At 43.9% G+C, this 14512-nt stretch overlaps 1 protein-coding gene across 3 annotated transcripts in view; it reads left to right on the top strand.

Annotated features, from left to right (window-relative positions):
- The window catches only part of REXO1 (RNA exonuclease 1 homolog), a 1211359-nt gene that overhangs the window by 440651 nt on the left and 756196 nt on the right, over positions 1 to 14512 (top strand). For all 3 annotated transcript variants that reach the window (XM_044053970.1, XM_044053969.1, XM_044053971.1), the window contains exon 6: positions 7088 to 7225. In XM_044053970.1, coding sequence (XP_043909905.1) covers positions 7088 to 7225 — 138 coding nt within the window. The remainder of the gene's footprint in view (positions 1 to 7087; positions 7226 to 14512) is intronic.

Raw genomic sequence — 14512 nt, 5'->3', positions numbered from 1 at the left:
AAAACCCCCTTTCCAATATTCTAGAATTGCTGGAGACTTTTGTACCTCAAATTATTCAGAGCTACAGTACCACACTTTCCCAGCAGTACTCAGTCTTTCCCATGGTTAACTACACTAGGAAAATATATACAGAAATTAATGTAAAAGAGAAACTAAATACCTTACACTTTTCCCCGGGCAACATCTTCATTAGTATGTCTAGGTATAAACATGCACCAAAATGAAGCATTTCCCCAAACAACCCTTCAGTAACATTTCATAGTATGTGCAACTACCAAAGTATACACTTCACCCAAGCAACTCCTTCAGTAGAATGTTGAGGTATGCACAGTCACCAAAATTAAACTCTTCCCCAAATGAAACTTCAGTAACATTTACTAGTCTGTACAACCACTACTAAATCCAGTTATGCTCAACATCCCAGTGCCAAATTTCTTAAAAAAATTCTCCTTAGTACTTTCCACATATAAAAGGCGCATCCATTAGCAAGGACTTTGAAAAGTCACCTATGTCCTGTTCACTAGTCCATTGGCATGTAATTTTTTTGCCTCACATCCTCCGCCGCTTATGTAATGTTGTGACCCTGAAATTCACATTTTTACATAAGGGGGTTGTGAGAAGTGAACCCACTTCCGCAAAACTTGGGGAAGTATCATTCAGTCGAGGGGCCAACTCAACAAAACAGACTTGTGAGAAACTGGTTCCTGATAAAAAGGACTAAGCCATTCGATCAGTGCCATGAACATAATACTTTTCAAAACTTTATGAAATCAAATGCCGATCAATACCGCAAATTAGCACATTTCATTCATTCTTTATTCAGTGTTTACGAATGAAAGAATGAATGATTTCTACTAAATGTAAGACTGTTTTGCTGCCCTGCTGTGCTACCTTAACCTGCAAGGTTAAGTGTTATCTTTGGCAATGTCATTCAGACAAAAAAAAAAAAAAAAAGAGATGCATCTGTGTATTTCTGTGCTTCATTTTCTGGCAAACCAACAAGTCTAGACTATTTCAAAACCAGGAATCACCTAGCTATAAGTTAACTGTACATTGCAAGTGAAAAAGCACTCTCTTTTAACAGTAATATATTTACCGTAGTTGTAGCTGAACCGGGAACCAGGAACTTCTTGGCCAAAGCTGCAACGGGAAACTCATTGTAGCTCTGGTAGTCCGTGCAATCCCTGAGTGCCCAAATTAAATAGAGGGATCCAGAAGCAGGTAAAATCTCCAGATATTAGCAGAAAGAAAGGAAATACCTGCTGCTAGACCTTCTATTTATTTGGGGAAAACAAAAGAAAATAGTGTTGGGGGTGGAGGTGTTACGCAAGTGGTGGCTCGGATTGCAAGAATCCGATTGGCTGCCACCACTTGCTTTAGCAACTACTTTGTAAGTGGATTTTCTACTAAAAGTTCAATGTGACCTTAATGTAAAAACATGCTGAATCGTAACTGCTTAAGATAAATTACAAGTTCAGTTACGATTTCAGCGTGTTTTACATTAAGCTCAACTACAAATCTACAGTACATTTTCTCACGCTTGTGGAAGGCACTCGGGGGCAGCAACTTGCAATTTAGTATCTTCTCATGGTGCACTCGGTGTTAAGTTCACAGGTGCCATGAGAAGGTACTTGGGGTTAATGAGTTAAGCATCGTTTCCCAGGGATACAGATTCCACTTCCACTCGCTTCCAACCCTAAGCGGATAGCCAGACCTCCCCCCAAACCAGTGGGCAGAGGCCCAAAAGCAAGTACTTTCTCTTCTCAGCATCAAGGCTATTCAACCTGTCCCAGCAGAACAAAGGGGACAAGGCTTTTATTCCAGACTGTTTCTGGTAACTAGAAAAGAAAACTCTTGGCGTCCTATGCTGGATCTGTCTATTCTCAACACCTTTCTGGTGGTTCCAAAATTCAAAATGCTAACTCTCCAGCAGCTGCTTCCTATGCTAGCCAAGGACTCCTGGCTAGCAACCCTAGACTTAAAAGAAGCCTATCTGCACATCCCCATAAGGGAATCTTGCAGGAAATACCTACGCTTCAGAGCAGGCTCTATGCACGATCAGTTCTCTGCACTTCCCTTTGGCTTATCTACTGCTCCCAGGGTATTCACAAAGTGCCTAGCTCCAGCCATTGCATATTGCAGGCAGAAAAGCCTTCAAATTTACCCATACTTGGACGATTTCCTGATTCAGGCGGACAGTCTGGCCTTGCTACTACAGCACCTGGCATTTGTAAAGAGACTTCTAACTTCACTGGGGTACACCATGAACGAAAAGAAATCACAGCTGGTACCCGCCAACAGATTGTATTCCTGGGAACAAGCTTGAACACAACTTCCCAGATGGCATTCCTCACTCCAGAGAAACAAATTTATTTGACAAACTACTTCAGTGTACTGGCCACCAAAACCTGGCTATCTGCAAGAAAAATACTGCAAGCCCTGGGGTTCATGGCCTCTTGTATTCTGTTAATTCCATATGCAAACTTCACTGGTACCTAAAAAGTCTTTGGTGTCATCATTCTCAGGACCTGGAAACAATGAATCCTATCATTCCTTGCTTAAGGACAGAGTTCCTTTGGTGGGCAGAGGCCTGCCACCACAACAAGGGACTCCCTTTCACTCCTCCCCCTGCCGCCCAAACCCTAACAGACGCATCAGACTATGCATGGGGGGCTCACACAGCAGGGCAGTGCATTCAGGGCAAGTGGAACCCGAAGCAAATGCACCTGCATATCAATCAAAAAGAAATGTTAGCTGTACAGAATGCTCTGACAGCCTTCAAAGGCCTTATTTTTCCAGGACAACTGCTGGTAAAGATGGACAACGCCACGGCTATGTGGTACATAAACAAGCAGGGGGGAACCCATTTGTACCCACTCTGCAGATTAGCCATGGCTCTGTGGAACACAGCCTTGAGCAGCCATGTGCACCTGCAAGCTCAATTCCTGCCAGGCAAACTAAATTCACTGGCAGACGACTTAAACAGAAATCTCTTGGACCCACACGAGTGGAAACTGGAACCCAAAATATTCAAGCTTTTGCGAAACAGGTGGGGGACACCAGAGGTGGATTTTTTTGCTTCCCCTCAGAATTATCAATTGAGCAAATATTGCACCAGAACTCCCCACAGCCAAGCTTGGAAAGTGGATGCCCTGTCCTTCACCTGGGAAAGCCTCTCAATCTGTGCCTTTCCCCCTCTGCCCCTCCTCTCGAAGGTTCTACTAAAGATCCAACAGGACAAACCAAGAACTATCCTGATTGCACCAGACTGGTCACGCCAGCACTGGGTACCCTCTCTTGCGCAGCCTGACAGTGCTGCCACTATGGCACCTGCCTCAGACTCCTTCCCTGCTGTCCCAGCAGGCGGGCCAGATTCTGCACCCTCAGCTACAGACCCTGAACCTAGCAGCCTGGCTCATCCACTGAATTCTTCTCCAGCAGCTTTCAGTAAGCAGGTGCTGGATTTCATTCTAGAGGCAAGGAGGCCTAGTACGAGAAAATCCTATTTGGAAAAGTTGAAAAAGTACTGCTCCTGGAGCTAGTCTCAGGGAATGGACACAACTGTGCCCAACTTACCTCGTATACTAGATTACTTGGCAGAAATGCTACACAAAGGCCTATCCTTCTCTTCAATTAAGATCCATGCCTCTGCCATTACAGCTCATTATAATACTGAGCCACCCCTTTTTTTCTCATCCTCTGCTCAAACAGTTCCTGAGAGGAGCCAAGAATTTAATACCCCCCAGGAGACCTCCGACTCCTGCCTGGGACCATTGGAAAAGTTCATGCTTCTGCCCTTTGAACCTGCTGCCACAGCTGAGTTAAAATTCCTCTCATGGAAAACAGTTTTACTTCTAGCCATCACTTCAGCAAGGAGAATGTCTGAATTGCAGGCCCATATGGTCATGGAGCCCTTCATTATCTTCCATGCGGGCAGGGTCTCCATCAGGACTAACCCATCGTTTATGTCCAAGGTGGTATCTAGTGTGGCTTTAAATCAATCCATTCATTTGCCTAATTTTTTCCCCTAATCCTCAGAATAAAGGGGAAAGGATCCTGCACACCCTGGACTGCACAGGCAGCTCAGGTTCTATCTGGACAGGACTAAGCCTTTCAGAAAATCTGACCAGCTGCTAGTCAGCTTTGCTGTAGGGGCATAGGGCAAAGCCATTTCAAAACAAACCATTTCTAAATGGATAGCACACTGCATCCATTTCTGCTGCAAGCACCACGGGACACCTACCCCACAAGGGATCAGAACACATTCCACTAGGGCTACATCAACCTCTACAGCATTCCTCAGGGGAGTCCCTACCAGGGATATCCTGGAAGCTGCAACCTGGAGCTCTGTACACACTTTCACCAAGCATTACCACTTGCCTATCTTTTCTAAATCCAGAGCTGGATTTGCCACAGCAGTCTTACAGGGCCTAATTGCCAGCCCTAATGCTTCTTAACTACCTCCACCCTTCCTTAGCTTTGGTAATCAACCCAAATGTGATGACTGCAACAGTGAAACATGAAGAACATAGTACAGTTGTGTACACTTGCCATAAATGTAGATGTTCGAGTGTATTCACTGTTGCAGTCCTGATTTACCCTCCCTCCAGCCCCCTGACTTATCTTTACTTCTACCTATCTTTCTTGTTTGGCATTTCTTATATCATGTGTATTTGCTTTTTGCTGGGGGTGTTCCATATCATGTAATTGCTTCCTATTTTTGGGGGCACCTGACATCTGGAGCAAGAAAAACTGATGTAATGGCGTCGGCTGCATGTTTTATACCCCTAACAACCTGACATCATAGAAGAAGCAACAGCATCCGACGCAGAAATCCCAAGACTCTCGTATTCAGGCTGACTGAGGGCTACCTGCAGGCAGATAACCCAAATGTGATGACTGCAACAGTGAATACACTCGAACATCTACATTTATGGTAAGTGTACACAACTGTACTTTCCCATGATTGCCAGGCATTCTTCCCTCACTTCCCCGGTCCGACGCACCATTCTGGCCCAAAACAAGCCTTCAACTAGAAAATTGTATCATAACATATGGGTAAAATTTGCTAAATGGTCACTTGACTGTAATATTGACCTGTATGCAGCACCTGTAGACAAAGTTTTACACCCTTTAGCTGTACTCTTATCAGTCTGGCTCATCAACTTCTACCATTCAGATGCATCTTACTGCCATATCTAACTTCCATATTGGTGTCAATGGTTCATCACTTATGTCTCATAAATTTTGTAAAGCCTTTTTGAAAGGAACCTTAATGCTCTGGCCTTCGTTTAAAGAACCCTCTGCTCCATGGGATTTGTATTTGGTATTGCAGCTCTCATTTCTCTCCACTTTGAACCTTCAGCAACTTGTGACTTAAAGTCTTTTTTTTTTTTTAATAGCTATCACTTCGGCCAGGAGAATATTGGAAATTCAAGCCTTGTCCTGCAAACCCTCCTGTCTGATATTTCATAAGGACAGGGTCTCCCTCAGCACAAGTCCTTTCTTTTCACCAAAGGTGTTTTCAGAATCAAATATCAATCAAACCTTGCATCTCCCAGTCTTTTTACCTAATTTTTCCAGCAAGGGAGAGTACTATTTGCACTTACTAGATGTACACAAGCAATTACGTTTTTACTTTAACAGAACAAAGGACATCAGAAAATCTGACCAACTGTTCATTACCATTTCTACACTCTCTTTAGGTAATCCAGTGTCTAAGGTTACCTGAGCTAAATGGCTTAAGTACTGTATCACCTTTGTTTACAGCAAAAAGGCACTTCATCTACCACATCCTGTGAAAGCTGTTTCAATGAGAGCTGTAGCAGCTTTTGCAGTTTTTCTTGCCAGAGCTTCCCTAGATGTTTGTGTAGCTGTTACATGGGAATCTCCTCATACCTTTATTACTCATTACAGACTGGACCAGGTCTCTAGGGGACATGCATCATTTGGCTCGATGGTGCTCAGGAATATTCTTCCAAGAGACCTCCCAAAATTCAGGTAGCTAGGGACTCTGCTCCACAGTCAAGGATTACGTGAAGATTAACAACATCAGATGAAGTTATGTTTTACCATAACGTTCCATCTGTGTTGTCGATCTTCACTAATCATCAACATTCCCACCCTCCTTCCCCCTGCCTTAGAACTCATGGTGGACCGAGTATCCCCAAAGACTGGCTTCATAATAGGGACACAGATGTGGCCTCTTATCTATAATTTTTTGTCTGTCACTATTGTGTGCAAACTTGATCTGAGGTAATTTGGTGTGGAGCATCATGGGTAAAGCCTAGCTCAAGAGTTTTTGGAAGCCGTGAGCTGGAATAACAGCAGAGTCTGTTCCGAAGGCTTGGAACCGAGGCCACAGTCAAGGATTAGTGAAGACTGACAACACAGATGGAACGTTATGACATAACTTCTTTTTTGTCGAAGAAGATATCCCTTTGTTCTCCCTCTGTTAAATATACTAACTTTATGTCACACAATTGTGAGAAGTGAGAAGAAATCCTGCAAGGATAATTATGATAGCTGCTTGAATTGCTGTTTCATAATCATGATGTCAACATGAGAAAAAGAGATTGTGAAAAATTAACATAGGGATATCTGGAATATTGAAATGACATCCAACCAGATAGAAGTCATTCAGTCATAGGATAACTGTCGTGGGGTTGATGTTATTTTTAAAGGTCAATAGGTAGTTGGTTACTAGAGTATTGCTCTGCAAGGATCTTAAGAAGCTTAACCTTACATTCCCGTAAGAGTTTTTAGCTTTTGTATTTTGTATATGAATAACCCAGAGGCAGGCAGAACAAGGAAATATTGGGATGTTTACTTGCTGCCCTTCTCCATGAAGGACATGGTTAAGTTTCACTGATAAAAAGCAAAGAGAAGAATTTGCCAGTCAATGTAGTCTTAATTCTTACATCTGTTATGGAGTTCTCATTTTCCTGTTGTATAGCAAAAAGCAAAGATGTTTGGACATGTCATGTCATGACTGGGACTTGTCTGTTGCCTCTTGCCAGGTGATCGCATTTAAAAACCACTGTCTGCAACTGTGAGTAAGCCCTTTCTGCTTGTTTTACCTTTCCAGAGCACTGCCGTCAAGAGACCGGTCATCCCTGCTGAATATGGTTCCAAAGTCCCCACCAACATCCGGCAACGGTACCTGAATGTGTTTATCGATGAGTGCTTGAAGTTCTGTGCCTCGGATCAAGAAGCCATTGACAGGGTCTGTATTTGGTCCCGTTAGTGCCTCTTGCACTGATGGTGCTGCTTTTACTGTAAATTGTGTGCCGTTTTATTTTGCTGGAGATGTATCTGACACATCTCATTGGTATTTCCAGGACTTGGAAACATTTTTTTTTCTTTTATGTTTATATTGGCTATTATTTTTGTTATGGAAAGCCTTATACTTGATTACACAGAGTGATTTAGTTCTTTGTTTTTCAGGGGTTGCTAGAAAGCTTGGTTAGATAAATAGGGAAGGAATTTCTGCTGTCAAAAATGTGTTTTCTCTAATGAGGTGGGGGGGTCACATCTTTTATTACACTGACTTTGGAAGACTAAAGGGTGTTGCATTGGTAAGTTGTATAGACCACTTGCAGTTGATTGGTTGCAGCATTTGAATGCTTCAGTGTATCACACATTTTGACTGTGGGATGGAGCTTGCTAAAAATTAAGAACATGTCCCCAATACTTTTCTGTTCAGATGTGTTGGAAACAGTGCCCTCATTGTCATTCCAGGTCCTCTGTGGTCAAATGTCTAAGTACTGAGTAGATAAGTACATACCTGCATTTGGAACAGATGAAAAGGAGGAGGAAGAGGAAGGGATATACCAGTACTTTGCCACGAAAAGACTTGGTGTTCGTACAGAGATTTTAGTGGAACCTTTAGAAGAGGAACTAATAAAGCTTAGTGCTGGTGGAATTTTTTTAAGCTACACAAAAGTTAGGTGTGGGGTGGTAGGGATATTTCCAGGGCAGAATGGAGGATGAGAGTTAATTTCAAGTGTTTGCAGTGTTCTCTATAAAGTATGACTTTAGCATAAATTTAAATGGTAAGGGTGGGGGCCATCAAATGCTCTTTCTCTTGTGCCAGTAGTGCTCTTTTGTATAGTAGAAGGGGAGAAGATCTGAGCATGTATTTGAAGAGTGAGGTTTTATCATGAGAAATTAATGTCTTGTTTCTTGGATTGCATCAGCTTTATCCCAACCGTGGAATCTGTCACTGTTGTCTGTATTTTTTTCTGCACTCCCACCCTGAAAACATTTAGATTATAACTTCACAGTCACATTAAGGAAGAGAGAAACTTCAATAAGCACTTTACAGCAGTCTAAGGGTCTATATTAGAACATCGAAGTTTCAGAACTTCGAATGTTCTAATATCGACACCTAATAAGCGAAAGCTGAAAATAGCTAAGTTTTAGATAACCGAATTCTTTCCCAGGGAAAGAATTTGGTTGTCTGTTCCTGTCGCTTCGCTATTTTCAGCTCTGCGGTGGAAAGTTATGGTCGGGTTCAGGTAAGTGTGCGATCGTGTGGATGTGAGGGTTAGGGTATGATAGGTGAGTTTGGGCGCGGGTCAGGAAAGTGTGCGAATGTGTGGACGTGAGGGTTAGGGTGGGATAGGTGAGTTAGGGTTAGGGCACGTGAGGTGTGTGTGCGATAGTGATGGGCCTTATGGTTTGGGTTAAGGTAAGTGGGTAGATAGTGGTCTATGTACAGTTTAGTGTAGGTTTAGATGTAAGCTTTTAGGTGTATGTGTGTGGATTGCTGTTTGCTTGGTGTGTTTGTGTTGTGTGTATGTGTTTTGGAACAGCATATTCTTTCCCTAGGAAAAAATTTGATGATCTAAATTTTTGGTCTTATCGGTTTTCGGTTAGTAGGTGTTGATATTAGAACATTCGAAGTTCTGAAACACGTTCTAATGTAGACCCCAGTGTAAGGCAAACCACTTGTTCTACTCTTAACAGAAAGATCATGTAATTTACCAAGTTGTTTTTTTTTTTTCTGAGAAAACAGCATTACTGGAGAGTGATGTTATAAATACGGGAAGATGGCTAGATGTCTTTCTATTTTTCTGTTGCAGTATTCCTGACATAAGGGGAGTTGCCTGCCAAGGCGACGACCTGTCGGCCAGTATACCAAAGTCTTTTACTACCTAAGGTGCGTGGTACATCTGACATTGGCTGTCAGCAGACGTCGGCCATAAAACCGATGTACACGTGCACCACCTTCAGAACTTCTTTGCTGTCAGTCGGATCACCAGTCTAGCACTTTGCTCTGCTGTCAGAATCGCTATTCTTCAAAAAGATGAATGCCCTGTTAGGGAAACCTTTTGTCTTTTGCTACCTTTTGTTTATTTCTGGCGTTCATGTCATCCAGAAAAGGGAAGTGTGACTGTGGATGACAGATTCCACATAAAGATATTCATAGTCCGTGCCTTTTTGCCTCGGCCCTCAGCACGATCACAAATCCTGTACCATTTGCCACTCTCTTGTTCTGAAAGCCCTTGCGATTTACCTAGAAAACCAACGCCTCAAGCTTCTAGGAAAGAGTGCGATGAATTCTCCTCCTGACCCTACAAAATGGAAAGCCAAAAAACATAGGCATGAAACTGAAGCTGCGCGTCTCGAGTCGGACATCTGTTATGAAGCACATGAGAGCTTGGAGACATGCACCTACCAGGATCCGGATTCACAAGCCATCTTGGCTCCAGTTGTTTGCATGCCCAGAGAGGCTTCTCAGACATTGGCCTCAGGCGTCCAGGGGGGCCTTAGGCTTATTGTGTCGGAGGGCCCTATGGGAATTACCCAGGTTGTTAGGGAGGATGTCTAATTTGATATTGTGGAATGCAGGCCTACATCTGGCCCTCCTTCTTTGCACCACATAGATATGCCTGCAAAGAAGAAACAAAAAACTAAACAAGTCTCTCCTTCCCCTGACCCACAGAAGGAATGGCTGAACTTTTCTCATGGCCTCTTTAAGACCTTTATGATGCTTAGGCCTCTGTCAGGTCATGCTGCTTCCCCTCCAGCCTGGCCTTCTTTCCCTAGGAAGAGACCTGTGCCCCATCTTACCTCAGATAAAGACTCTGTTCTGAAGAGGAGGAGGATGACTTGGATTATTCCTCCCAAAATTCCTCCCCTGAAGAGGACTCAAGTGGGACAGATTCCCCCATGGAAGAGATTTCTTTCCGGGAGACTACATCCAAAATGCGTGATCACTTCAAGTGGGACACCACAGAGATGTCAAGAGGTCCAGAAACGTTGTTATGGCCTTCTCCAGGTACAGATCCCTAGTCCTTCAGCCATCCCTCCTGTAATACCTGCATTTGTTGATGCCTTTGCATACACTTCCACCCACTCAAACTCACAGCCCCCAGCACCTAAAAAGCCTGCCGTGTTCTACAAAGTATCCAAGGTCTGCCTATTCCTCTTTAATGCATCTCCTGTAGATCCTTCTGTAATTTCTGTTGCCTTTGATAAGGCCTCCAAGTTGCTTCCTCCCTCTTCCCCACTGCCCTCAGATAAGGATAGCAGACAGTTGGAGAGGCTTGGAAAGAAAATCTACACCTCAGCTACCGTGGCCTTCAGAGCATTACGTATGACTAAGTGCAACTTGGAACTTCTTTCCCAAGTCTCAAAACTGGTATCAGATATGCCTGACTTGGGAAGTAAGGCCCTGCCATCATCCCTCCTTGCCACCTCCTCTCGGGTGCCCAGACATTTTATCAAGTGCACCTATGATGCAGTAGAAGCCTCTTGTAGAGCTGCTGCTTCCTTTTCTGCCCTCAGAAGATTTACCTGGCTTAGGCTCCTCTTCCTGATTCTTGCAGCAACCTAATTCCCCTTTCCCAACACCTCTCCCTTACTTTGTGGGAACTCATCACTCGGGACTCTTGGGTGTTAAATATCATCAAAAGGAGCACTTCATGGTTTGGCACAAGGTGCCTACCTTCAGGGGAATTCCCCTACCACTAAAATACAATCTCCCCCTTGTCCTGTGAGTTTTACTAGAACATGGCACTATAGAACCTGTTCCCCAAGGGGAAGAGGGAAGGGGCTTTTACTCCCAATTTTTCCTAGATGTTCATCGTGTTTCACTGTTGCAGTCATTACTCTTGGGTTATCCTTCTGGCAGGCTACCTGCAGTTTGCCTGAATTCCAAAGTCTTGGTCCGGCGTCGGTTGCTGTCACCTATTCCCTGACGTCAGTGCGCCAGGGGTATAAGTGATGCAGCCGACGCCATTTTCTTCAGTCTTTCTTGCCATGCGGTGCCCGAAGCAAAAGCAGTTCGCAAGTGCTGGTTGGCTGACTCCTGAGATTTTCGTGTTCGAATTTCAGATCTGAAGTCTTCATTTAAAGCTAAGTACCCCATTGGGGAAACTTTTTTCTTGCTCCAGACCGATGTCATAAAAAGTTAATAATTGTATTTCTTGTGGGAAACAAATACCTCATAATGACTTCCATTCTTATTGCATTCCTTGCGTAGGCCCTGATCACAACGTCGCTAATTGTAGGTTTTGTGCTAGATTTAACCAATGCACTATTAAGCGTCGGCACGATTTTGCGTTTCACTACTTTGGCCGAAGATTTAATTACGCGATGTCGTTGGATAGCCATCCGACTGCAGCAATTCACAAAAAACGCAAGGAAAAGGACAGGCATCCGAGGTCCAAAACTCACGATGAGGCTTCTTCTAAGCCAGCCACCTGTTCGCCGATTCTCAGTGAGGCGCTTTCGCAGCCCCTGACGCCCGCTACTTCAGAGCCGCAGACCGCTTCTGACTCCCACGTGGAGCCGACTAGGCTGCAGGAAACTCAAGGTATTGGACACTCGGAAAATATTCCTTCAGATGGGTCCGGAGCCGCTGAGCAGGCATTTGCTTCTGAGGGTGTTTTCAGGCCTACACAGTTATATGTAAAACCGACTTCAGCTTCAAAGGCAAAGACTAAAGCTCCACTAAAGACAAAGAAACAAGTACAGCAATCTCATGGACAGGCCTCCATGCCTAAAAAACAGATGCTCAAAATGGCCGAAGACCTAATTACTTTGATCAGGTGTTCCCATCCCCCTCCTGATAAGAGGCCTAGGCAAGAGACAGAATATGAATCTTCAGATTAGGTTTCCATTTCCTCTGATTCCTCTTCTGAACATGAATACTCTCTTCCTCCCTATGAGGATTCTGATGCTGAAGACTCTATCCCTTCAGCCTCTCCTCCTGAGGATTATTCTTTTGGGGAAACCCTGCATACCGTGAGGGAGCACTTCCACTGGGAGAGCCAAGACTACTCAGAATCTAAGAAAAGGCTTAGAGACTTCCTTTTACTTCCTCAGCACAGGCCTCTTGCTATTCCTCCTGTTTTAGACATTGTAGATGATATATTTTCAGAGTCCGGACTGTCTCCAGACTGTACCTCCAGCACCTGTGAAGCCAGACAGATACTACAGGGTTCCAGATTCCCATAAATTTCTTTATAAAAACCCTGCTGCAGACCCAGAAACTATATCTCAGGGTCCCAAAGGGATCAAGGCTTCTACTGCAAAAAACCCTATCCCTTCAGACAGGGATTCAAGGGCACTGGACAGATGGGGGGGAAAAGATTTATACTTCTGCTACCTTGGCTGTAAGAGCTTTAAATTGTCAGTTTCATATGCTTAAATATCAGCAATATTTAATGTCACTGCTTAAACAGAAAATGTTGACAAATTCTGAATGTGCAGAAAACAAAGAAATGCAGGATTTATTGCATGCAGCTGAAAAAGTGGGAAAGCATAATTTGCAATGTAGTTTTAACTCTCTGGAGGCCTCCTGCAGGGCCGCTGTTACGGGTACTGTCATTAGGAGGCATGCTTGGTTAAAGGAACAGAATCTGCCTGATCATGTTAAAGCAAAATTATTGGATGCTCCACTAAAGCGTGATACTTTGTTTTGTGTTAAAGCAGAAGAGGTGTTGAAGAAAATGGAGGACAAAGCGAAATCTATGCAGACAGTTAAGGATTTCTTACAGGTACAGCCACCCAGATTTCGCAGGAACTGGCCTTCAAAGAATTGGTCCTTTCCAATGTCAGACAGGCCACAAAGGGGCAGATCCAGATGCCCCAGAGGCAAATCCCAGCCCCAAGGCTCATACAGGTCTAAACAATGGGGTGCTTCTACTGCCAAAAGCGGAGAAGACAAATGTCAGCCATGCAGGTAACTGTCCCAATGACTTTCCTCGGCCAGCACCAAGCACTTATCTTTTGGCAGCCCCCTTAGGGGGAAAACTAGCACATTTTTCACAAAATTGGCACATGATCACCCAGGAGAAATGGGTCTTGAATATAGTGTCACAGGGCTACAGGTTCCATTTTCACACCCTGCTAAGGTCAAAAGGTATGCCAGACCTGCCACGCAATTAATGGGCAGAGGCACAAAAACAAATTTCATTTCTCATGGACATGAGGGCCATTCAGCGAGTGCCGCAGCAAGAGCAGGGCCAAGGATTTTACTCGAGACTTTTCTTGGTACCCAGAAAGGACAAAGCCTGGAGACCAATACTCAAACTGTCTACTCTAAACACATTTCTGGACATTCCAAAATTCAAAATGTTGACTCTACAACAACTTCTGCCCATGCTGGACAAGAAGGCTTGGTTTGTAACATTGGACCTAAAAGAGGCATACCTGCATGTCCCAATCAGACAATCTTGCTTAAGATACCTCAGATTCATAGCTGGCTCAATGCACTACCAATTCTCTGCACTGCCCTTTGGCTTATCTACTGCACCCAGGGTCTTCACAAAATGCCTGGCACCAGTAATTGCATTTTGCAGACAAAGTGGAATTCAAATATATCCTTACTTGGACGACTGCCTTATTCAAGCAGAGAACAAGGACATTCTACTAAAGCATCTGGCGTTTGTAAAAAGATTACTAATTTGTCCAGGGTACACAGTAAATGAAAAGAAAGCAAAACTAGTACCCTCTCAAGAGATAATATTCCTGGGTGCAAGCTTAAATACAACTGCCCAGATGGCTTATCTCACGCCAGACAAACAAAGGCAACTGACTTCTTACTTCAAAATGTTGGCAACAAAGACCCATTTATCTACAAGAAAAAAATCTGCAGGCTTTGGGTTTCATGGGATCCTGCATTCTGCTAATTCCATATGCAAGACTGCATATCAGGAAACTACAATGGTATCTAAAAAGTGTTTGGACTCAACATTGCCACAGCCTGGAAACATTAATTACCCTCATTCCCTGCCTGCAACAGGAGTTTCGATGGTGGGCACAGGCCTGTCACCACAAGTGACGGCCATTCACTTTACCCACAGCCAGGCAGACATTAACAACAAATGCATCAGACTATGCCTGGGGGGGCCCACATGGCAGGAAAATGTATTCAGGGCACATGGTCCACAAACCAAATGCATCTTCATATCAATCAAAAATTTTCAAAATGCCCTGACAGCCTTCAAGGTTCTGCTTCATCCAGGACAACTGCTGATAAAGGAGGACAATACTACAG

Source organism: Protopterus annectens, chromosome 13.part0 (genome assembly GCF_019279795.1).
Source record: "Protopterus annectens isolate FY-2018-M chromosome 13.part0, PAN1.0, whole genome shotgun sequence".
Lineage (NCBI taxonomy): Eukaryota > Metazoa > Chordata > Ceratodontiformes > Protopteridae > Protopterus > Protopterus annectens.
Note: the sequence above shows the minus strand (reverse complement) of the source record. Positions and strands in the feature narration are given on the sequence as shown.